This window comes from Pezoporus occidentalis, unplaced genomic scaffold, assembly GCF_034315485.1.
Source record: "Pezoporus occidentalis ecotype Australia unplaced genomic scaffold, CSIRO_AGI_Poc_V1 ctg15, whole genome shotgun sequence".
Classification (NCBI taxonomy): Eukaryota; Metazoa; Chordata; class Aves; order Psittaciformes; family Psittacidae; genus Pezoporus; species Pezoporus occidentalis.
The window spans coordinates 8,864,959-8,889,751 of NW_026913316.1; the positions used below are offsets into that span (position 1 = coordinate 8,864,959).

General features: G+C 42.9%; 1 protein-coding gene across 2 annotated transcripts in view; it reads right to left on the reverse strand.

Moving 5' to 3' along the window:
* LOC134159719 (band 4.1-like protein 4B) overlaps positions 1-22,224 on the reverse strand; it is an 85,161-nt gene extending 62,937 nt beyond the window's left edge. The window contains exons 1-3 of one of the 2 annotated variants that reach the window (XM_062610968.1): positions 21,794-22,223; positions 12,829-13,010; positions 7,137-7,252 (exon numbers count right to left, since the gene is read on the reverse strand). In XM_062610968.1, coding sequence (XP_062466952.1) covers positions 7,137-7,252; positions 12,829-12,937 — 225 coding nt within the window. In that variant the 5' untranslated portion in view covers positions 12,938-13,010; positions 21,794-22,223. Of the gene's footprint in view, positions 1-7,136; positions 7,253-12,828; positions 13,011-21,793 lie in introns of both variants that reach the window. The other variant, XM_062610969.1, reaches the window with a different exon arrangement.
* Positions 22,225-24,793: the final 2,569 nt, after the last annotated feature.

The window sequence follows — 24,793 nt, forward strand, 5'->3', positions numbered from 1 at the left end:
GCCATTCCTGGCCATTCAGGTCTGCTTTAGCTCTTGTTTGGGTCACACTTTGAAGGTTTTACCTTCAAGCAAGCAAAATTTGCTTTGCTTGCAGCCCACGAGGACCAGTAGCATCTTTAGTGACTGATCACACATGAAGAACAGACACTGCCGCAACCACTCCTTGGCCTCGTCCTGTTCACCAGATGCTGATCCAGCAGCTGAAGGCCACCACCTTCCTTGCCTCAGTGAAAATGCTGACTGCACACAAGCCCCATATGGGGGATCCAGACCTCCTTTAGCTTCTAAACATCTGTGAAAGGCTTCTTTGCCAGCCTGCCTTGGCAGGGACACTTTTCTGCCACAGTGCAGCACATCCTGAATCATTACTGAATTCTGCTTTCATATAGCTGATTAGCTGAGACTAGTACACATACAGTGCGTAATATGTGTAATTAGACATACAGTGTGTAATACAGTCAGTGGCAATGAAAATCCAAACTGAAAGTGAAAACTCAAATCACAGACTACAAAAAGAAGAAAGTAGCATCTTTGTACTGCAGACTATCAGTACTTGTAAGCATCTATATCAGTTCCTATTGTCCTTAATGCCACTAATCTTTACATAGAATTCTGTTCATCCCCAGGTTTAACTCCTCAAGTATAACTTCAATCAAGAAGGCAAAAGAAAAACCATACATCACCTTCTATGGCTCGTTTCACTAGTTTATAAGAAAATCAAAGATCTAAACCCTACCTGCATTAGGAAATTCTAGATACTAATCCTGCAAGAATGAAAGCTGTAATCTACTTTATTTATTGTATAATAAAGAGATCTTATATTTCCAGAATCCTTATTGCTTGCAGTGATAAGTGAAGCATAAGGATAGCAGCTGGGTATTCAAATTCTGTACCAGGTTTGCAGTTATTAAAATTTCATTTTCATTTATAAACTAAGAGCATTCTTAGTCATTAGTGGAAGTCATTAGAAAACTAAACATGGCATAATATTATTGAAACTTCCAATTATATCGTTTCTTATTATGCAATTCCAAAGAATCTGAGATGTTCCTTTCAAGTGAATGTCTGAGAGTCAAACGAAAAGAAGTCATCTTCTTGCTTAAAATTGCAATCTATACCCATCTGAAAAGGTTTAAAAATGCAGAAAAACCCATTAAGTTAAGATATTTGATAACATTTTGATTTTCCATCTACACTTCTGCTGTTGCTAAAAAATAGCAATGTATTCACATCACTTTCACCACTGATGGAGAACTTTATTCTTCCAGAGAAGGAGAACACTGAAGAATTGCACTTAACTGGGTTTGATAGAAGTGGTTTGAACAAGCTCAGATATATACATGCATGAAAGTAGATGTCTTTTTTTCTTTCTATAATTGAGGTCTTAGGTTTGCTCTTCTCCTCTCAAACATTTACTTTAAATTCAATTACATCTGCTGATACGAGAACAGAAGGCAGATTTGTAGAGTCTTAGATAATGATGACACTGGCTTTGGTTTGCAAAGCTAACTGAATATTAAGTACACATACAGAATATAAAAATAGTTGCAAGAAACACAGCAAAACTACTCCTGTACTTAACATTTCAATTCTCTCTGCTTTAAAAGATTCATGCTTTGTTCCACATCACACTTTATACCAAGAGCAAGATGCATGATGTTTTGCCTCTGTGAATTTATCAATAGTCTCTTCTCAGTCAAACAGTATGTGTAGAATACACATTTAGCTGGAGACACCTGAAGAATAGAATCGATACTTTGTTTAGGAATGTCCACCTATTCTTTGTTGTTAGTCATCACTACTAGTAGAGGTAAAATTTTAATGAAGACAACCCAGATGTATAGGTTCTGAATGCACATTAGCTCTGTGAGGTCTAACCCTTTGGTCTCCTGGGATGCAACTGCATCTGCAAATGTGCATGAAAATCTACAGACTCCTTTGCCCCTTTTCCATCAGTAACTTTATTGATTTTTTTCTTTCCCCATGCAATAGCTAACACAAATTATGAACAGACATCACAATGGCAAGGCCCATATGATTGTGTTATTCTTATTTGAGGCAAAGTGTGCAAGCAGAAGCTGCATCTTTTATTAGAAAAATACATTTGGCAATAAACCAACAAGTAAAAGAACCCCTCGTTAAGCTGTCAGACACACAAGACCTTCCTCTGGTCAACTATCAGTTGGTCTAATGAATGATATAACTCCCAATAAATCTTGCTATGCTTCTATCCTTGCAGCAAACCTCTTTAATGCCTGGTATCAAATTTATTTTATAAAACGCTATTGCTCAGTGTTATTAGATCCTGCATCTGTCAGTGCAAAGCTTCATGATAGCCTTACTCAGTCATGGTAGCCATGTTTCCCAGGGTATACCCTCTGATCAGCATATCGCATGAAAGAGTCTCAAATATACAAACAAAGTGATTGGTTTTGTGTTGGTTTTTTTTAAACCACAGATGATTTTTGGAGCTGCAGCAGCTTTAGGCTTTGCAGGTGTGCATGGGGCATGTAGTTCCACAGCTTTCTTGAAAGTGGTTTCATTTGCAAGCTGTCAGTAACGTAACTGGGTAGCCCTGTAACATGTTACTACCATGCCAACAAAAGGCCGTAAGCTTTGAACAGAGCTTGGAGTCATTGAGGCTCATCAGGCTCACTCTGAACCTTTCCTGATCTGCCTGCAGCTTTGTTTTACTAGTGTTAGCTGTAACAGCAATAATTTTATATAGAAAACAGTAAGTCAAGCAGTTATTTTTTGTAGAATAAATATATATAACTGTAACACGATGTAGTATAAAGCTACACAAAGCTAGTATAACATGGGTTTTAAGAGGTGGAGACACAGGAGGTGGTGTAGAGGAGTGCGGGCATGGGGTGATAGCACAAGGGGTGCAGGCTGGCACTGAAGACCCCACAGCAGTAAACAACTTGCCAATGGCCAGTTAGAGAAGTGCAGACCTGAACCTGGACAAAACTGGTTTTAGAGGCAATGAAGAGAGCAAAGACATAGTATAATTATGTAAAAGCCACAATGTATAATGTGTTTGGGTGCAATATGAAGATGCAGATCGATGAAGAATCATAGAATCATAGGATAGTCTGGGTTGGAAGGGACCATCAAATGCAATTGCAACCCTCCTGTAATGAGCAGGGACATCTTCAGCTAGATCAGGTTGCCCAGAACCATATCCAGCATGGCCTTGAATGCCTACATTCAAGAAAGAAGGTGTAAAAGCATGTTTGCAAACACACAAAAGGACCCAAAGTGGATCCTAGAGTGAAGAAGAAACAGTGAAGATGACTTGATGGAACACTGGAACCAGCTGCTCAGGGAAGTAGTTGTTGAGTCACCTTCCCTGAAGGTATTTTAAACATGGCACTTAGGGATATGGTTTAGTGGTGAATTTGGCAGTGCTAGATTAATGGTTGGACTTTATGACCTTAAAGGTCTTTTCCAACCTAAATGATTTTATGATTCTGTGACCATCATAATACCCTGAGACCTCACCAGAATGAAATCACCAACCTTAGAACCCAAGGGTACATGAGAAGGGTGAGCACAACATCAGGAAAATGGGAAGAAAAAATCTGAACTGTATTCTTTCTTTTTATGTAATGATTACATCTGGACTAACAACTAGACTCCCCATATTTCAGAAACGCGAACAATACATTTGTGGCTATGCATACACACATGGAGCAAAGCGGGTGGGCGAACATATGTTTCTAATGAAAGGCTTGCAAGAAAGAAAATCAGAAATACATTCACAGCTACAACACTTAGGCTTGTCTCTCCTGGAGATGAAGGCTAACCGAAGGATATGAAATGCATGTTGAAACTGGCTTATCATCCAGTAGGTGGACAGACACGTCCACTGTACCAAACAGCTCTGGAAAGGAGATTGGACACATCTATTCATCATTCCCATGAGACGAAGTTTGCTGTAGCAGACAATCAAATTAATTAACTGCTGAATCTAATTTACCCAATTTCTTGCTAATTCTCCTATGGGTTGATTATTAAGCCTGACAAATGCCAGCCCCAAAGCACTCTGCTTGAAAAAAAATAATAATTAACAACAGGAAGAGAGGGAGTGAAAGTTGGGACTCCAAAATAGATGTGCAAACCCTTGCTTTACTTTCAGAAATAGAGCAAATGAAGCAGCTTCGGAACTGGTTCATTGGTTTTGTGTAAGCATAATATTTCAGATGTAAAACTAGAGAATAAAAAGCACTTAGTAGAATAGAAATCAATGGAGTGGGGCAGGAGAGCTGGTAATCTTTAATTTTTTTGCCAGAAACTAGACACTCAGACCACCCATTAAAATCTGTTTGCTGCTGGACTGAGTAGCCAGTTAACTACCGTAACCAAAGGAGCTTCAAAGGCCAGTGAAAAATGCTTGTCCCAGATCAGAGCTGTTCAATCATGTTTAACCTGCCCCACTACCTTTGTGCTGGGTGATGCTCCACAGCATTTCAGCTCAGGGTTAGCCCAATATTTACAGCACCTCCCTCTTTCATTGGAGCAGCCACCTGCTGAGGCAACTCCATGCAGTCTCTGCTCAAAGCTCTGCTGTTTGTTTGCTTTAGCTTTATGAGTTGTGTCCACATTTCACTAGGATCTAGGTTAGAGAATGGTGCTTGAAGAAGAAACCACAAGCAAGGGGCCAAAAGAACTTGAGAACGATTTGTTGGTCACAACCCACAACCTGTGACGTGAGCACTTTATTGCAGAGGTGCTTTCCGGTGGAGATTCTGGGCCTGTTTCAGGAGCACATACAATTTTCAGATGGCTCAAAATGGCAATTTTGATAAATGTTGAGAGATCGGCCTCCTTTGCATTCACTTGGTAACCTCTATCCATGCGATTGCTGTCCAGCATTTAAAACCAAACCCGCTATGACTGCCATAAGAGATTTTTTCATCAGACAGACTGTGTCTCTACACTTGCCTTCTGCAGAGCTTTTGCCAGAAACAGAAGCATTTAGCAGCTCCTGGTGCTCATTGCAAGAGCTTTCCACCAGCTAAACTTTGACTGATGGCTGCAGCAGACACAGGCTGTGTTTAGCGTGCAGCTGCGCTTGTTGTGAAGTACAGACTTGCTACGATACTGGGTTCTGCTAATTAGTCCTTATATAAATAGTCTAGTTGATTGTGGACAAGATTCTGGAGCTGTCAGGACAAGCCAAAGAAAACCATTAATTATAGAAGAGCTGAGCTCTCCCTCTACAGATTTTCAGAGGAGTGTGAGAGGATCAGAGGTCAGGCTTTGCCAGTCAGAAGTCACAGGGGCTCTATTGGTACTACTTGCATAGTGGTGTGGAATACAGGACCAAAGAGTTTTAAGCTTTCATTTACAGAAAAAAGAGACCATAAATCTACTCATTATGAGATCACAAGGGTACCACTGAGATCACCTGTTCAGATCTTTTGTGCAACGCAGGTCAGACTGGTTTAACCACTTGTGCACTGTGGTCAACATGGAGAGAGACCTCTCACTTCACCTCAGCCCTTTCTATACACCAAACTGAGCTGTCAAGAAGCTCAATAGTGTAGGGCTGTCCTTTAAAGCATGTTTTGGGCACTGCACCTAAGTGAATGCTCTCAGCTGGGGTTCAGATAGAGTATCAGTAATTACAACTGAACTACAGTGTTCCTCTCGTAAGACCTGGATATTCACTGGATGAGTCTGTGAGATGGAGAATTTTCCTTTGGCAAACTATGTCAATGCTTAATTAGCTCGGCCTATAGAAACCTGTACCTATTACCGGATAAGAGTATTTCGAGACGAACAACCTGAGAAATGACCATGGGAAACTGATGGCTTCTCTTCCATTTCACCTCAGTTTGTCTACTTTCTGATTTAGCTTTTATCCCCACTCAGACCAACCAGTCGGACAAAATGACAGCTCCTCATAGCTGATAAGCAAACAGATTTTGGACAATGTCTGAAGTATTCCATCTTCATCTGTTAATTCAGAAGTCTCCAAAAGTCATGACATAGGTCATTGTCTCATGACCACATTCATAAGGTATAAGGACCGCAGCTGAAGTACACTACCACCCCCTGACAATCCTGAACATGGTTCTTCAAGCAAATGTTCATGACAGAAAATCTACATTACTGATTAACTTCAATTAACTAAAATGTTGAAAAAAAAAAAGTCAAGATTTGGGGTTTTTTATTAGAAACACCTGACTCACTGATTTTCAGCCTTGACTTCCATCTCCTGGGTTCTCTCATCCAGGGAAAGAAAGAATACGCTATATAGATACACAGTCCCTTTGTGTATGTATTTTTGATACACTTTTCTGCATCCTATTTGATTTTTAGTTACCTAATGCTCATTGAAATAATATCAATAACAAATGGCTCTTTGTAAAACCAAGGCAAAGTAACCCGAGTTCTCCCTTGAACTGACAGAAAACTCAACACATTTCTTTCAACAGATCTGTACACTCACTGGGGGCCCAAACCCACCTCATTTAAAGCCAGAGGCAATGCTCCCATTGACCTCACTGGGCCCAGCTCAGGACTGATGTGGTTGCAAACCAAAGGTCCAGGCTTCTGTGGCTCTATTGAGATTCAGCTCAAGGCACACCCCACAACAGAGGCACAGTAGGTTTTGCCTCACGTGGCTAGAAGGAGCCATTGACCTGCTGGCCTCTGATCTCTGTCAGAGGCAGTGGGACATGGCTGTTTTGCCACCCCTGCAAAAACTCACTCACAAAACACCCACTACCATCAGATGCCAGGGGGTGTTTAAAGCATAATATGGGCTCCTCATGTAGAAAAACAAGGTTTTCAATTTTTTTTTTCTATCACTTAAAGTGTTGTTTCTTCTTTACACCTCTGGGCTGCCTAGATGACTAACTCTTCACAACTGAACTAAAACTACACCAATAACATTGTTGCAGCAGCTTCTGAAATTTTAAAAGGCAAAGGCGAAGGAAATGCTCAATCTAAAAACCAAACCCCAATCCAACCAGGAGATGGTGAGAGGTGATTAAAAAGCAAGCCAGTTGCAGATGAATGTTGATTTGAGTTGAAGGTGAAAAAGCAGCAGCTTTTGAGTATGAAGTGACAACAGGGCTCTCTGGCATATATATGTAAAAGTATATATGTATGTGCTATACCTTGTTCATGCTGACGTGCAGGGCTGGCCATGGTCCAACTACCTTCACACTGTCCGTTTCTATTTTCTTCAGATGAGAGGTTTCATCATAAAAAAGGGGAAGTCCTGAGCTCAGTTCTAAAAAGATGCCCAAAGGAAAGAAAGAAAAAGAAACAGTCTGAAGGGAAGCTACAGAAGAACTGCAGAGCAAGACACTCAACTGCATTTGAAGAGACAGAAGTCAGCAAACCACGTGCCCTATAAGACCCTCTAAAATGCTTCAGAATTATGCCTGTTGGGTCATTTTGACTTTTTCTATTTAGCAAACAATCCCTCCCCCTCCTCCTTCTCGCCCATCCCTTCATTTCAGCAGGGCTTTTGCAGCTTTGGGCTAGACACTTCTCTCCTTACCTCCCCCTCACCACCCCCCCTGTACTCTAAAACTCAGTTGACACCAGAGGGATTATTTATGCAGCCAAGGTGCCACTCTCGGAACATGTGATGTGTAAAGAGATCAGAGTATAGCTTTTGGCTTCTCTCAGACATCTTTACTTACACGCCAGCCTCTTTAAGACTGTTGTCAGGAATTTGCTGTACTTTGTCAACAGAGATTTTGAGCAAGCCACCGACACAGAAAGACAAGGAAAAATATTTCTTGAGACAGCCCTGAAAGGTCTCTGCCAACATCTCACGGATGGTGTGGCATATACATCTGTATATCTGCAAGTACTCTGAGAAAAATGAGCTTCAGCATGCGATGATTTGACTGATCTCTGCATCCTCCTGTATTTCTTTTTACCATGGATTCGAGGTAATAACAGTTGGGAACAGTGTGATCTCTGGAGTCTGATTCAAAGCCCACTGAAATCAATAAAAGCCTTGCACTGACTGCAGTTTAGGCTGGATCAGGTTCTCAAGCTGTCCTAAGAATATTAAATATTACCCATTCAAGATCTAATTCTACAGCTGTTTAAATATACATTAAGAGCTTTGCTGACTAAAGACAAGCTGCTAAAACCAGATTATAGGAACATAAGAAAAATGCCAGTTTTGGCATTATGAAACATTATCAGACCCTGAGGCAATAATATCCTAGAAGGGGTTACAGTATCAGCATTGACCTCCCATTGGTTGTCTCTTATCACAAGTTAGTGATGCAAGAATTTGGCATTTCTCACACCACAGCTGCTTCTGCAGATATGACACTGTGAAACTGCGCGATGATATCTGGGAATAAATCACCACAGCCATAAAATAAGACATGAAGATGTGTTATCTGGGGTTCTTCTGCGTGTTTGAGTGGTTTGGGGGTTCTTTTTGTTTGGATGAGGTTTTTCTAGAAACAGACATTTTATTTTCCTGTCAAGAAAGAACAGAGGGGAAAAGTGCCTTATTTAAATTATTTTACTCAAGTTTGCTACGCTTTAAAACTGATTTTTAAACTGTATATTTGTTTGAAGGGAGAGCTCTGGAAAACAAGGCAGCCACTGCAGCCTTCTAACCCAACCTTGAAAACAGATTGAAAAAGCAAAAAAGGCAAAAATTTGAAGTCCTACATTAAAAAAGGCACACGTTTCCTGAGTCAGCATTAAGTCTTGGCAAAACCAGGCTTTCATTTTAAGAACGGATCTGGCAGCACTGGGGTCTTTTAAATCACTGTTTTCAGCCTGAAATTCAGTCTGTATTACATCATTCTCTGCTCAGGGTTACACAAGGACTTTTGTAGTGAGCAGTTCAGGAGTAAAGGATGCCTATTTTTAAGTGATAACCTGCAAGCTCAGCCCAGAGTTCCAGAGGCAAGCTGGGCTCTCTCTTCTCGTTCATCACTTTCCATCATAAAAATTCAGCAAGCTACATTGCATACTTGTTGGCATCTGCTTTCAGTGATAGCCTCAGCTGCTGCCAGTGGATCTGCTCATGTGCATTTGGTAACCCATGCACGACGTTGCCATGCCGATTAGGCTTAGCAAGCAGCTCAACCCCTGTGTGCGGTGGCGATGGTGCTATAAGGCTAAGTGCTGTTGAATACAGCAGTCCTTGGGACCGGGATTCCGTGAATACACCAGGGCAAGATCTGCTGCATAAAAGACATGATCTCTGGATATTAGCTTTGAGGTGAAGGGCAGCACTGCAAATACAATCATCAGGCTGAATGCAGGAAAACAACATCTTCTGCTGAACTGCCTTCATAAACACACACGTCAGATTTGTTTCACTGGGTTTCACTTCCTCCAGTAATTGAAGCAGACAAATTACTTGGAATGTGAAAAATCGGGCAGGTCTGGCCGGGGTTTGTTTTTTGTAACAAAATCCCAGGCTGTGTGTTTGCTGAGAAACAAGCACCAGTATTTAAAGGGAACCTTGGCTGGGCATGCTGTCGTTTCCCTCTCTCCTGCCCATGTTCTGTGAATTGCACTGGAATTTTGGCATTTATCAGAGTAAGTGGAGTAAAGGCATATGCTTTCTCCCTCTGTTGACATCATGCCAGGTACATGTTGACGGGTCGCTCCATGGTCCACTTGAGAATTTAAAGCCACCTCAGAGATGAGTCCAGTCTGTAGGAGCTGGAAGAAGTCACAAACTGCCTCTGATCCCTTGGAAAACCACAAGGAAGGCAAACTGAAGCGCCGGTGTGCATGGCCTCTCCTCTGTCAGCCTCATGAGGAAGTCTCCACTAGGATAGTGTATTCCCCCATGCTCTCCAGGCATTTCCACTTGGTCACAAGCACCTTGTCCCCGAGACCGTCCCCAGGTTAGTGACCATTTACTTCCTAGAAATGCTTTTACAGCAGTGGCCTTTCCTTACAGCCTGGAGACAGACATCTGCCCCCCACGTCCCCATGTTCCTGACACAGACCCCTGACAGTGCCTCCTCCCTGCCTGAGCTCTTCTTGTCCCACACTCTGCCACGTGTGCTGCCCGAGATAACAGACTGACAGACAGCATGCTCCTGTCTTGGCACATAGACCGCAAGCCTTTTCCACATGCTCTCTACAAGACAGTTTTCTCAGTTGAAACAGCATGAGCAGCATTTTAATGACTCCATTAAAAACAAACCGAACCAAAGCAAGCCCCCTGAGCACCAACCTTGAAAAGGCACCTAGACCTCTCACCTCAAGCTGCAAATGAGTAACTTTGACTCTGTTCTAAGGGAAGCGTTCCTGCCCACACTGCCACAACTCTAACAGAGTAAACATGCGAGGTCTAACTGCAGACTGGCCTTTCAAGGAAAATCATGTTTGTGCCTCCGGCTGGGTCTCCTCAGGGGATCAGTAATGGGTTGCTGTGGGGCAGCATGCCTGCATTAAGGCAAACCGGTGCGCGGTATGTACAGCTGCCTGAAGAGCTCAGCTGGACACAGCCAGCATGCCTGCTCCAGATTCCCCTTGGAGGTGCCCCGTTCTTTTCTCCTGCCTTAGAGAAACCAGGAATTGGCATTTGCTGCTAGTGGCATTAGGCCATGTCAGGAACCAGCACCAATTCCCTTTTCTCTAATCAAATAGCTAGCATGAAACAGCCTTAAGCTGACAAAACAGAGAGAAAGGTAAATCTATCTCCAGGAATACGTGTTCCATGGAAGTCTTGTCTTGGTTGTGGAAATCCCATTCAGAACGCTGCAGCTGCTGGACAGGCTGGAGAGGCTGTGCCCCAGGAGGGCTGTGGGATCTGGGGGAGACAGCTTGTCCTTCCCATTCCTGGGGGACACAGCTTCTCAGCCCCACATCTCATCTTGAAGGTAACACTCACTAGGCACAAAGCGAAGCACAGAATCCTAGAATGGTTTGGGCTGGAAAGGACCTCAAAACTCATTTAGTTCCAAACCCCTGCCATGGGCAGGGACACCTTCCACTAGACCAGGCTGATCAAAGCCACATCCAGCCTGGCCTTAAACACTGCCAGGGATGGGCAGCCATACCTTCTCAGGGCAACCTGTTCCTGGGCAAACCTGCTCCTGATGTTTTGCTCTTACGCTTCTCTAAGCTGTTTCTAAGGTTATGTCAGCAATAAGGAGGAGCAGGAAAGCAGTGCAGCCTAAAAGGAGGCACAGAGCTGGAATAAACACATTGTGCTGTGGTTTTGGTGTTGCTTCAAATCACCTTCTGCTCTACAGGTGAGCCCAGCTCGGCAGGGCAGTGGGGTGGTGGAGACTGGCCCTGCTGCAGCACTGCTGGGGCAGAAGCTGAGTCCCCAGGGGCTGACATGGGGCTGTGGGCCATAGGCAGGATGGGGGAGCCCATTGGAGGGGGATAGGGTGATGGGGTCTGCAGTGTCCTCAGGGCTGGAACACTCAGCAGCAGCAGAGCTGGCTCTGACCCAATTTCCTGGTGTGCTTCACTCTAATTTGGGAAAGAAAAAACACGGGTTGGCAGACCCTACAGAAAGGTCACCGCCTCCCGCTGCACCGGGCTGACAGCCGGCGAGGCTGTCCAGATCAGCCCCACCAGCATCCCTCCATCGCCAGCACTCAGATACACCTCAGGGCACCCCATGAGCAGCTGGCTGAGGCCCAGCAGGTACCAGCAGGATGGCCTGTGCCACCCTCTGCAGTCGGGTCACCGATACCCATTGGCAGTTCTGGAGCATCCAGTTGCCCATCCAGGGCCTCTGTGGCAGCATCAAGTGGGGGTGCCACACCAGCCCTTGGCACTTCCCAGGATGAATGTATGCCAGCAGTGAGTGTTCAATCAAGGAAAGAGGTGGGACAGCCTAAAGTCACCGTCAGCCAGCACTGTCCACTACAAGATCCTGGTTTCAGGCATTTGGAAGTTGTCAGATTAACAACCCAGGCCGAAAGTTTCCATAACAGATGACCGTCTCAGGGTGATTTGCAATTATAAAGGCAAGAACTGGGGGAAGAATTTATCATGCCCATGAAGCAAGGAAAATAATAGATCATACCTTGTTTGCTCATCTGAAATTCCTACACAGCTTCAGCATCTCACACACTGCAGAGGCAGAGATTATAAATTTGGAGAGCAAGAGGTAGAATTGCTCAATGGCAGGGCTGTTTCTCTTTTTGTGTAAACCTATGACTATTTGGACAAGCTATGCAGCCTTAAAAAAGCCTGTACATGTTTAGCTATGGAGACTTACAACCAAACTCTCCAAGGTTACATCAGGCACAGAAAGGCTTTTCTCCTCTTTGCTTTCTACAAGCCAAGACTTTCTCCACCAAACAAGCAAGCACACTCCAATCATGATAGGTGAGGCTGAGTGGGAATTGTTCCCATTACACAAACTAAGAGCAAGATGCTGGCTGCCCAGCACTGTGAAGTTTCTGTTGTGTGTGCCCAGACACGAAAGCAAAAGTCAGATCCAGATAATGAGGGCTGAGGGACAGCTGGGCAGATCAGCAAAACAGAATGGCAGATGAGGGTAGGTTTGAGAAACTGCGCAAATAAATAGTAACAATGAAAAGATAGCCTGTGCCAAGTGGCTAGAGACTCAGTATCCGTGACTAATTGGGTGTTTGTTCAGCTATGGAACACCAAACTAACACCAATCCCACAGCCCTGTAGCAAAGCCAGGAAATTGCAAAAATCCTGTCTCGTTTGCACTCACTTACAAAGCTAGAAAATAATAACAAGAAGCATATTCTTCAAGAGGGAAAACTGAAACACCACGTCCTTTTCCTTCCGTTTCCTTTGCCTCCTTGCCAGAGACAAATCACAGCAGCACAGTTACCGAAAGGGCATTTACTGCAGTGGACTTACTGTTTGGGTTTGGAACTGCAGAAACAATGTCTTTGCTCTCTGGAGCAAGGGGGCCGTAGTTTGCGAGGTGGTGGTGATGACGGTGGTGGTGGTGGTGCCTTGCAGGCATTTTTGCAGTATACGGTGTTCCTCCGTTCTCCTCGATGTTGAACTGATGCAGATCACTGTTGTTCAAGGGATAGCTACAAAGTAAATTCAGTTCAGATTAGAGCAGTAAGCAGTAGGACAAATGGTACTTTTGGACAGCGTGCAAACATTCTTGGGTAAAAAAATGCTTAGATTTTTTGGAAATAAAATTTTTAATGACTTATATCCCAAATCCTTTGCTTTCTGTTAACAGGGGACTCATAAGGTGAGGAAAAAGGATGCCTCTTCTTGTTTGGTATGATTTTATTAATATAAGAAATAGTTTTGATTTTACACACTATACAACCTCTGCTAGACTCCTACGCCAAGCCATATGGCTGATGGAATATGATCCTCAAAAACATCAAAATTTGTCCTGCTGGAATTTGCAACTTTAGGAAAGTGGGATAGGAAAGTGGACAGGCAGCAAACAATAGTTTCTTTAAAGTGAAATTGATAGAAGAGCAGATCAAGGAACAGTCCCAGAACATTAGGTGCCTGAGAAAGTTCGGGCCTCCAAATTCATGGTGCAAAATAGCTGTATGAAAAATCTGTGACTTGGGAAAAAATTAGAAAGTTCCCATTGGAAATAACAGGTTTTAGAGGTAACAACATGCAAAGCAGTGCATGGCCAAAAAGGAGTTATACATGTTCTGGCAAACTAGGAGGGTTTTTTTTTTGTGTATGTTTAGTCAGACAAACTGTTGTCAGTCTACAACATCCAGAGAAACGGAGACATGCTGAAATCATAATTCATCATACCTAACTCAGAAGCGTCAAATGACACTGTTGATTTCCCTCTATGGTTTTAACTGCTGCTGTTTCAACTTATTGTTTGAAATGATGATAAATTTCCGGAAATGACATTTTGTCTCCATACCAGCAAACAAAAAAGACTGAGATAACTCTATACAGACACTGCAAATGACTTGATTGCTTTTTTCCTCAGAGGAATGCTTACATTTTTTATAAGGTTTTAATTTATCCTACAGTATTACATCAGACAGTAGTTGCAGTAAATCAATTCATTCCAAGAAAAGATGGATCTTCTGCCCATTCAAAAACTTCTAAAGAAATTATATCTTCAGCTTTTATTACTAACAGCAGCTGAAAACCTGACGGTATGGAATAAACCCAAACAGAATAATTAAGGAAACAATGAATAAATTATCCCTAGCTATTTGTTACATATGCTCTCTGCAGATTACTTACTGATTCAAAGCAAAATTAACCAGTCATCTGCAAACAAACATCTGTATATTCTCCAAAGATATGCTGAAGCATGCCACTTGGTACATCATTAATAACTGCTGTCTTCTTAGTAACAGCTTCTGGCAACATGAGGCTTCTGACTGGGTAGTAATTGAATAACACTTTTATGCTGGCTACTTTTTGAAAGCAGGAGGTGGGGAAGGGAACGTTGTGTATATTAATCTTGGCAGGTTCCCTGCACATAGCAACAACAGCCAATAAAGGCAATTCTGATGCCTTATTTGCCTTAAGGAAACAATACAAATAGGTGTCTAATCCACAGGGGACAGCTTTGGTGAGTTCAGATAATCCAGGACTGGTCTGTCTTTGAAACTGCACGACATCTTCACTGTTATAATCAAAAAAAGCAAGTGCCTACTGGAGGAAGATGGTACAGGCTAATGAGATCGCACACTAATTGTAGCAGCTCTCCTGCGCTCTCCCTCTGAGCACCTCGGATTGAAGTGACGTTTTTTGACTGAGAGGATAGCCGGTTTCGTTCACACAGTTAAAAACCCTTATTGGAAATAGGATCAGTTTTGAGTCAGAGCCTCAGCACATCCTTTTTTCAGCCTATGATTAAATATTTCTCAAGACCCAGACCCTCATGTGCTTGAGGGTTGCTTTCCTTTCACCCACTGGCAGGCTGGGTTAGCAGATTTTCAACTGGTCTTTTCAAAATGAAGGCGATCACATCAAATCCTTACACTGACTCCTCATATTGCTATGGGCATGAGGTAGCTTCCATGTTAAAATGGAAATAAGTTGAGCAACGGAATGAGACAAAACCCCTTTGGCATGAGGTCAAACATGCACTGAATTCTCTAGATGTATTTCTTGACTGTTCAGAGAGGAGCGCTCACACCATATAAAATCCAGGGAGACCATTACTTCAATGAAGTAAAGAGCTAGCCCAGAAAAGCAGATGTTCCACTATACACTGAAATCCTTGAGGGCAGTAAGTTGCAAAGCTCCAGTCAGGCTGTCAATACCCAGGCAGTGCACTCTGATGTGAAATCCCATATGGAAACTTCTGGCCCATTTAAAAAGATGCAGTCATCTGTACTCTTCCACGGCTGAGAGCAGCTAACAGATATTGAGGCAAACTCACCTCAGCAGTCAGCCAACTCTTGCACTTCAGATGGATGATATAATTTAGGGGCACATTGGACATCTTAGTGCAGTTTCTACAAGGGTTATTTCTTGCTACATCATTATTATCATACATCATATCTGGTTTTCACTTATTTTTCTGTGCTTCCACTGTCTTAAATCTAGAGACTTGAGATTTTCCCCTCAAAGCATCTTTTTGCCATTAACTTTTCTTTCTATTGCTTGCTTCTATCTGACTTACCTGAAAAGGTAACATGCTCATGCACTCTCCCCAAACCATTGATGCAAATAAATCACAACTTTGAATGAACCAACTTTCTGACTGCATCCTAAATCCTCTAGGTTTTCATACTTGCTCCCTAGACATTAAGTAATGCTCTCAGATTATATGCATACATAGACAGTTATCACTTTTCATCTTACCTCTTGTATTTGTCTTTTGGCCCTCCTAGTATGTCAGTGCTACACCTCTGTTTTACCTTTTAATAGCAATTGGCTGTCCTGCAGGTTTCCTCTTTTTCCTCTATCCTTAACCTGTGTAGTTTTCCCAACAAGCTCCAGCTCTGCTCCCTGTACAACCAACCCCTGTCCTTTAAGGAATATGAGGCACGGCCGCACAGGCTATTATGTAAAGGAAGAAAACATTTCTTCTTTTTCTGTTCCTCCTGCTGGCAAAGCACTCCTTAGGATTCTGTTACCAGAGGCTGAACCTTCAAAAAGCCACTGAAAGTTCACAAGCCACTTTGTATTGCCTTTAGCCTCAACCTCCCGTAATTACTTTCTTCTGACCAAAAAACGCAGCATTTTGAGGAACAGGGCAAATAATATGCATTTTCTGACTAATTTTTCCATGTTCTTTTACATTTCATTACATTCACCTTACATTACTAGTCCTTTACCCTAATTTTATACTCCTTGCCCTTTGCTTTAATAGCTATTTTCAATTGACACTCTTGTATTTCCTATGCTCCAGCTATCTACTGCCTCCCCAGAGTATGTCTAGTGTACAAGTGTTAAGAGATCATAGAAAAATGGGGAACAAAAAGGTGTTTGAAGGTCTGAATTATCCACCTTTCACCTAAAAACCAAACTAAGCAGGCCAATGTTACCCTAACTTATTGGCTGAACTGAGCCTTCAACACCTTCACTAGCAGAGACTCCATGACCTCCCTGCAGTCAATTTCAGTGTCTCGCCATGCCTACACTTACTTTGCGTATCCTGTCTCTTTTACTGCAATTTAAGCCTGCTATTTCCTCTCTCATCCATCACAGACACAGTGAACAGGTTATTTCTTGCTACAGACCTGTGTTTTTGTAAAAGGCTCTTCACATCTCGCTTCAGAGTCTGAAGAGCTCTGATTTCTTCAATCATCCCTCACAGGTCACACATTTCCTACAGCTCTGATACATCTTGTCATCCCCATCTGCCCAACTGGCTCCTGCTCCAGTATGTGGTGCTCAGAGCTGGGTACCCCATTTCAGCTGGGGCTTTGTAAGTACATTGCGAAGAGGAAGGGTTGGTTCCCATGTCCTGTGGGACCTGATCCTGTTTATGCACTGGAACTTCGACATTTACTGTTTCCTAAATAGCCTGGGGTCATGGATTCATGTTCATCTTCTGATCCCGAAGAACACCAGATCCCTTTTTAAACTGGCCAGGTTTTCACTCCCCACAGCCTCAGCTATGAAGCAGATTACCCCTACCAGCACAAACATATAATCCCTCCTGAGCTGTGTCCTAAACTTTCTCATCTGCTAAGATCATAACCCATTCGGAACTTTTCTCTCAGCCACAATAGGCCTGGGGTGAGAAGACTTCCCATTTTGGTGTAACCTGTGAGTGACAAGAGATTTTTTAGACAAAGTAATTGCCTTTCCATGCCATCCTCCCAACTGCCATTCTCATTCTCCTGTCCTGTAGAACATAACTGTGTGGCCCTGCATAAACATCTTCCACCTGCATCCCAGAGATGGCTTACTCCTGCACCCTGTCCATATCCCCTTCTTGAACACTTCCTGCACGCACCTCCCACCTGCCTGAAGTTACACCTGGAGAACAAATGGTGGGGCTCTCTTCTCTCCCCTTCTGGTGGGGCAACAGCAGAAAGCAGGCTCTAACTACTGCTCCTCTTGGATGGCTCTGCATTGAGTTTAGACCCTCCCTGCTGTAGCTGAACAGTGGTTTAAAAAACATCCCACGCTTCTAGGTCTGGTTGTGATAAATAACCTTCCACAATCACCACACCCACCTCTATTCTTTGCTTTGAACACTGCTTCTGCACCAAAACACTGCAATTTTCTGATATTTAGAAACCCTCAAGCTTTACACAAACATCTTCACAACCCCTCTCAATCCTCCTTCATCTGCAGCTCAGAGCAAGCCTCATGGTGATTTGTGCTGCTTTCAGCAGCTCAAATCCACACAACAGGCTTCCTGCTGAATGCACTGGGATGCTCCTTGCAACTATATCATTCCCTAATAGGAGATATTTCACCCACCACCATATCATAACAATACCTTCTCCAACATCAAAATGGGTGTTAGGTGTGCTCCCAAATGGCTATCAGTGAAACGGCTAAAGTACATGTTAACGTGTATGTGTACACACAATGTGTGTGATTGGAGAGACTCTCAGAAGTCTAAAGAAAGCAACCACTGCATGTGAAGCTTCAATGTGGCAGCTGGGGGATGAGATTCAACAGCTATGTTAAGCCAAACATTCATTTTGGTGCTTAGTCTCACCCTTTAAGGGAGGGAAGACTCTGGGTTTATTCCCATACTTCAAAAGAAGCTTAAACCACCCAAACAACCCCAACCGAACTTTTAGCCAAACTTGCTTTAAATACGTTTAGACTCTCTCACATACCTTTGCGTTGCTAAAGGACACAAGGTAACACAGAGAGCCTAGGAATTCACATACTCGGGAAATTTCCCTGTGGAGAGGAATGAAGAGGAAACAAGGGGATAGGAGGGTGGTTTTCTGTGTGAGAATTAATTAATAGCCACAACCATCGGATTGAGGCAAAAGACTTTGAGAAGAGCCAGCAGCCAGTTCACTTACGTAAGAAGGGAATGCAGACCATAGCAGGAAGACTGCTTATAAAAAAGAGAGGACGAAGTTTCGTTTTTGCAGCCAAGGACTGGGACACATAAAAGCAATGAGTTCCTAAGGAGGACTGGGATCACTAAAAGCAAACCTATGCCATTTTTTCTCTCCACACTACATAGCCAAGACCCCTCTGCCGGCCAGAACTGGCTTCCTAAACTGTGAGAAGTGTAACTGAAGCTGAGCTGTTACGTTTCCATGCTCTGACACCACCAGATGACCAGAGAGCTGGCCCACTTGCTTCCTTTAGGGAAGGCCTGGGAATATGTGTTTCAGCTGCCTCTCCCTGCTGCCAGGGGTAATCAGCAGTTCCCATCCATTCCTAGGGATACCCCAAGAAAGCGGAGTGGGCAGCCAGCAGTCTTCTCCCAGACTGACAACCTAACCTTGGAAAGAAAGAGAAAATGGCCATGCGGAAATAAGTGCTCAGAAATGGTGACAGAGGCAGGGAGAATTTCTCATGTTGGAAACAAAAGCAGCAGCTTCCTGCAGTACAGGGTGATGAACTGAGTTTTGAAGCAGGAGGAATCTGGAATTCTCCACAAGAAGAACAGAGCCTGCGGCAAAGCATGATCTAATAAAATACCGAGAAACAAATCCTGGCTCAACAAAGCCATTGTCCTCGCAGATTTCACCTCTACATAAAGATCGTCCAAAACATGCTGCCTTGCAAAACGGTCTCACAAAATATGCCCAGGAGGAACTAAACTTGCTTTTCTTCGTTTACAAATGGTTTTAATTAATCATAATGCTAGCTAATTCTATTTAATCACCTGTCAAAAAATTTCATTGTCCCCAATGTCCTTGCAGATGAGAAAAACTCTGAAGAGCAGATAGAAAATTTCCTAAAACAGATTAAATCCTCCCCTAAGTCAGTGCTGCTTTCCCCTTTCAGTCACAGGCAGACAACATATGCCTGTCATTGGGAAACAAAAAGCTTGGAGAAAGATAACTCAGGTTAAAACAGGAGCAAACCAAGCGAGGCCACCGAGACAGCCTGTAGCTGATCTTGGGCTGTTAACCATGCTACAGCCTTTTGTACCACTTAACCCATCAGGTAACTCAGGTCCTGTGAGCTAAGCACATCCCTATCTTTCTCCTTTCCTCAGTATCACATACCTGCCAAAGCATGTAGACAGAGATGCAGGCATGGGCCTGAGGCTTAGCTAATAAAGGAGAACATAAGAAACCATGGGATGTGATAGAAGTTGCTGCTGGATATAACAGATGAAAGCGTAAGCACCTAATAAATGTTACAGAGCATGCCCTGAAGGATTGCCCGATTTCGCAGGAGAGCTACATAAGAAATGGACAAAGAGCACTAAAGGGGAGTATCAAGGACATTTTTGGTGAGAACAACCATCCAAGGCCAGCACTACTTAGGAACCCATAACAGTAACACCCTATGAGGGACAAACTACCTAGGTAGCCTTAGGAAATTTGGGCTTGGACTTACAGAATGGGGAGCAATGCAGGGGAAAAAGCAGGGATAACTCTGAGGAGATAAAGGAAGGGAATGTTCTTCCTGGTATGCATCAGGGAAGAACAGGCCACCCATAAGCAAGCTGCTGGTCAGCATGCTTGGCTGGTCAAGCTGGGTTCAACTGTAGTCTAAGCTATCTTCTTAACTGTTCTCCAATTTTCTCTGGGGGTGTATGCAGACAGGACTGAACTCTCAGTGCTGCGCTAGGCTTGTGTGCTGCTATATGTGTCTGCTGGTAAAGGCACTCATCTCCACCCATTTTGTCCGTGTGGCTGGATGAATGTGTGCTCTACGTGCATTTACATCTCTGGAATACATGCTAACCACCTCTACAGGCTGAGCTTAGAAACCAGGAACTACAGCAGCCTCACATTTTGCAGACCAGGAAGGTTAGCTTTAAAGCCAGTTCACTGGATTTGGCTTCCCTTAACAATAAGCTCCCATTTTACAAAAATCTCCTTTCAGTCTTTGTTCCTGCAAAGCTAAAGTATCTGGAAAAAAAACCATGTTTTTAAAGAAATTAATCAAACTGTAGAAGTTTCATACTTCTAAATTATCTAGATTCTGAATATTGCTAATGCCCTACAAATAAATACATGGTCTTCTGAATTTCAGTAATTGGCTGTAACTTTAAAGCCCAGCATGCCTACCTGAACATACCTGACAATAGTGCCACACCAGTGACTTCAGCTTAGGTTATAGGTTTTTGCCCTTTTAACATGCTACCAGTGAAGACAGTTAGCTGCTCAGAAGGCAGCATGAACAGGTAAGACAAAAATCAATCATTCAGCACAGCAAAATGTTTCTTATTCACAAATCTGCAACTTGTCCCATCTCTGCTTTCACTGCAACGCTTGGGCAACTCACCTGAGTTACAGCAAGAAACTGTTCACATCTTAGAAGTGATTTTCAGACATTTTTTAAAGTCAGAAATGGGGAATGAGAGAGACACATTAAATACAACAGTAGAATCTGAAAATGAACGATAAGAAAAGGCTCCCTCCTGGGCTCAAACTTTTGATAGAGAAGCAGCATCCAGTTTTACATTCAAGTTCCTTGACGCCTTGCTTCAGATCAGCCTTGATTATTCATTCAGTGAGTTTCAGGTGCTGAAGACACAGACGCTGAACTCTCAAAGCTCCCTTGCCTCCTTCATTCCTCTTCTCCATTCCCATGGTCTCTAGCAGACTTCATTGTTTTTTCTTTTCCAGTTCCTCCCATTGCACATTCCAATGTAAAGCTCTGCTTCTCATAAACCCTTTTGTTTCCCTGGTCCATTTCTATCCTGAGCTTTTCCTTCCTGATTCCTGCACACCTACTGATGAGAAAGACTTGGCTCGAGGACACAACCATGCTGGCCCTGCTGTCTGCCAGTGAGGCCTCAAAACTCAGGGGCTTGGCCCCTGGAGACGAAACAAAACACAGCCACTGTGTTATCTGTTTAGCTACTCAGCTCACTGCTACCTCAATATACAATTTAGAGAGCACTGGAGACTTATTAGTGCTTTGTATTTCTACTTCTCTAAGGTTCTCAAAACTGCAGAAATTAATAATGGCAAGGAAACCACTGTGGTTATAATTCCAGCACAGACTGTTACAGGTTTAGTGAGGAAAAAAAAGTAATTTATAAATAATTAGCTTCTTATATGGAGTTTAATTGTATTAGATCAGTGCTTCCTACTACTAATTAAGTATGGATGTTTCTTTCATTTTCTTCAGGGCACAGAAAGTAAAAGATATTTTTCACTGGCTCATTGAAAAAAAAAAAAACATTTCTTTTTTATAATCCACCAACATATGACATCATTAAGGCAGGAACTCCATGTTTTTCCAAACTGTTCCTGTAATGAAACATCTTTTCTTGCTTAATCCAATACATCTTCACCTTTGATATGATGAGCTGCAGGTTTTGCTGTTTGATAGTTGAAAGTTGAAGGTCGTATCACTAGTGCTAGAAAGTAGGAAGAAGAAAAAGGGGAAAGGAAAAACCAAGCCTATTACAAACTAAAAAGACAGAAAGTACAAAAAAAAAAAAAATCCAAAGTGGAAATGTAATTGTGGTGGCAACTTGAAAACAGAACCCGAAGGGCATTTCCACTGGTTCCCCAATAGCCTTAGCTTAACGTCTATCTTAGTTTTAAATTGGCATATTTCTCAGTTCTCAGAAGGTGTGATGACTAAAACAGTCATCATAAATGCTGCTTCTGCTAGAGAGAAAACAAACTAGATTTCTTCTGGAAGACACATGCAACAGATCATGGAAGAGAAGATGCCACCAAACCAAAAGCAGCCCCACAGAGTTAAGAGAAAGCCAGTATTCCAGAAACACAAACCAAAGAAGTAACACTGGGTCTAAGATATCAGGCTGGTGGAACTTCTCATCTTCATCAATCTGTGTGCCAAGACTGCCAAGATTGTATCTGAAAAAAACAATTAAAACACCACCACCATCTTTAGGAAATGTGGATGGGAAATACAGATTAAAAAAGAAAAAATAAATAAAAAACCAATACTTTTTCCTCCTGTTCAAAATTGGAGGTATAATGCATTCAGAAATTAAAAGCAGTATGAAAGTTATTACAGACATGCTTGCATTTTCTGTAGCATGCACCTACTAATACACGCAGTGGGCAGTGCACAGAGAGGCTCGACTTGTGAACTTCATAAACTAAATCTAGATTAATGCTTGTGCAACCGACTGTTTGAAAGTAAGTTGTTTTGCTTTAAAGGAGTCATGAAACAGTCATTAGCAGTTGGGAGCAGCATTTAGTCTGCAGAAGCTTTATTACTGAAAGTGACTCATATCAAGGGAGGTCTCCAGCTGATTCAAGTTTTCACCTGTTCTTTGCGACGCAGCAGCAACAAAAGCAACAGCACATATAATCAGAAAGGAAGCCGATTTGGCCAAGCACTTCAAGGAACAACAAACAGTACATGGAAAACAAGTGAAGCCAAACAAGGTCTTCATCATTTCCACAGGCTGCTTTGCAATGTACTGCAAGAGGCAGGTAGAAAAGCGTGGTCCATCCCTTTACACGTTATTTCTTATCTACTTTGACTAGCATTGGTTTTGTCCAAAAGCTTCATCTTTCTACATGTCTGGGGCCAACTGAGCAAGGACGACTGGTTTTCCTGCAGGCCCCTTGACACTAAAACTAGGGAGCATGCACAAGCACATGGTATTTTTCTAAGCATTGCAGTATGACCATAGAGAAAAGTATTTATTCTGAAACAGCTCAAAACCTTGATCCTTACACCGTAGCACAAGTTTGGCTAGGGTGCAGAGGCTTGACCAGCAAAATGCTAGTTCAAGCTGGCTCTCAAAGCAGATTTTGTCAGGATTAGCACAGTCTTGACAAAAAAAGGCAGGGTCGCGGTGGATCAGCCCTTGGCACACAATCTGAGATCAATTTAGAAAACATACAGTTCCTACTTTATATCCATTAATGCTACCTGATCTACAGCAGCTCTGGTTCCAACAGTCTCTTTGGCTACCATTAGCAATGCTACAATGACAGCATCCCTCAATGTCCTTGGCTCTCCTTCACATAGCATGAGGAAAACCACTCATCACCAACAGTCTTTTGAGAGATCTGGTATGTCAGGTTGGATGGATGCCTGTCAAAACTTCTCTTCTTTGAGCTAGCCAGCCTGCTCGATACCCAACCGGAATGACTTGCGGAAAACCTCCTCTGAAAACAGATGATTGTGGTGTGGAATTGTCTTCCTCTTCCCCCTCAGAGGGCTCCATCCATCCAACTTAAATGCCTGAGGAGCAAGTGATATACTCAGTTTCACTCTTCCACATCTTAGGCATTTCCCAGCTCATTCTTTGCCAGCAGCTCAAGTTCCATTCTCAAAATTACTTGCAAGCTCTAACACTCTTTCTGTTGTAGGCTGAAGGCATCTTCTGCAACACTCATCCAGAAGGAAGGCATTTTACATCAAAAGGCTGTAATATATGCTTTGTTCCCATCCACAATGTGAGAAAGCAATCCTCGTTTTGGTCAATCTGCATGTGGGTTCACTGATTAAAGGGTCTGGAAGGACTTGCAATTCTTCTCCTGAAGCGTGCAACCCCCCTGCTGCCAGCTTTGGAAATGCATTACAAAACCCAATCCCTTTGTTCACTTTGCTTGTGACTCATGTCAGCGAAAAATAGCTGAAAATTAAAGTTTAAAGAAAAAACCCACACTAAAACAATTAACCAAAAGTGCCATCACTTTCAGTGTTGTATTTCAGTACTCAATACTAGTCATCAGTCTGCATGCCAGGGTCTGGTTGGGACTGAAGAGCAACACATTTCAGCCCAAGTTACAGAAGTGGTATTGCCACCTTTTTGATTCCCCTAACAGATCTTGGGGGACAGGTCACACGATTACAGAGTTATTACAGAGCAAAAGTGACTCCCCAGTAAATCTGAATCTACGGAGTGGAGAGCTAGGCCTGAGCTCTGCTGGGGAAGAATTGGTTTCCAGCTTCACTGAATGCAGGAGGAAGGTATGCAGAGAGATCATCAGAAGATACCCTCAACCAAGAAGTATGAAGCAACTCTCCAGCGAGTGGAAGAATGCCGCCGATTACACGCTGGACTTCAGATCAGTGTAATTACCCAGATGACTAATAACACCCTCCATCCCATTGCAAGGATAGAGTTTATTACCTGTAATCAGATTACAGAAGGGTTTCCAAGTGTGTGCTGGACTTGTAAAAAGACAGTATCAACCATGCACAATGAACACGCTTCAGAATCGGATGGAGAAAGTTTGCACACAGGGGTCAACAGGTACGCTGAGAATGTGCTTCCTTTGGTTTCAGAAGGTGGTAGGTACCTCCTTCAAGCAGTCTGAAGGTCTTTTTTTAAAACAAAACCAACTTCCCTGTG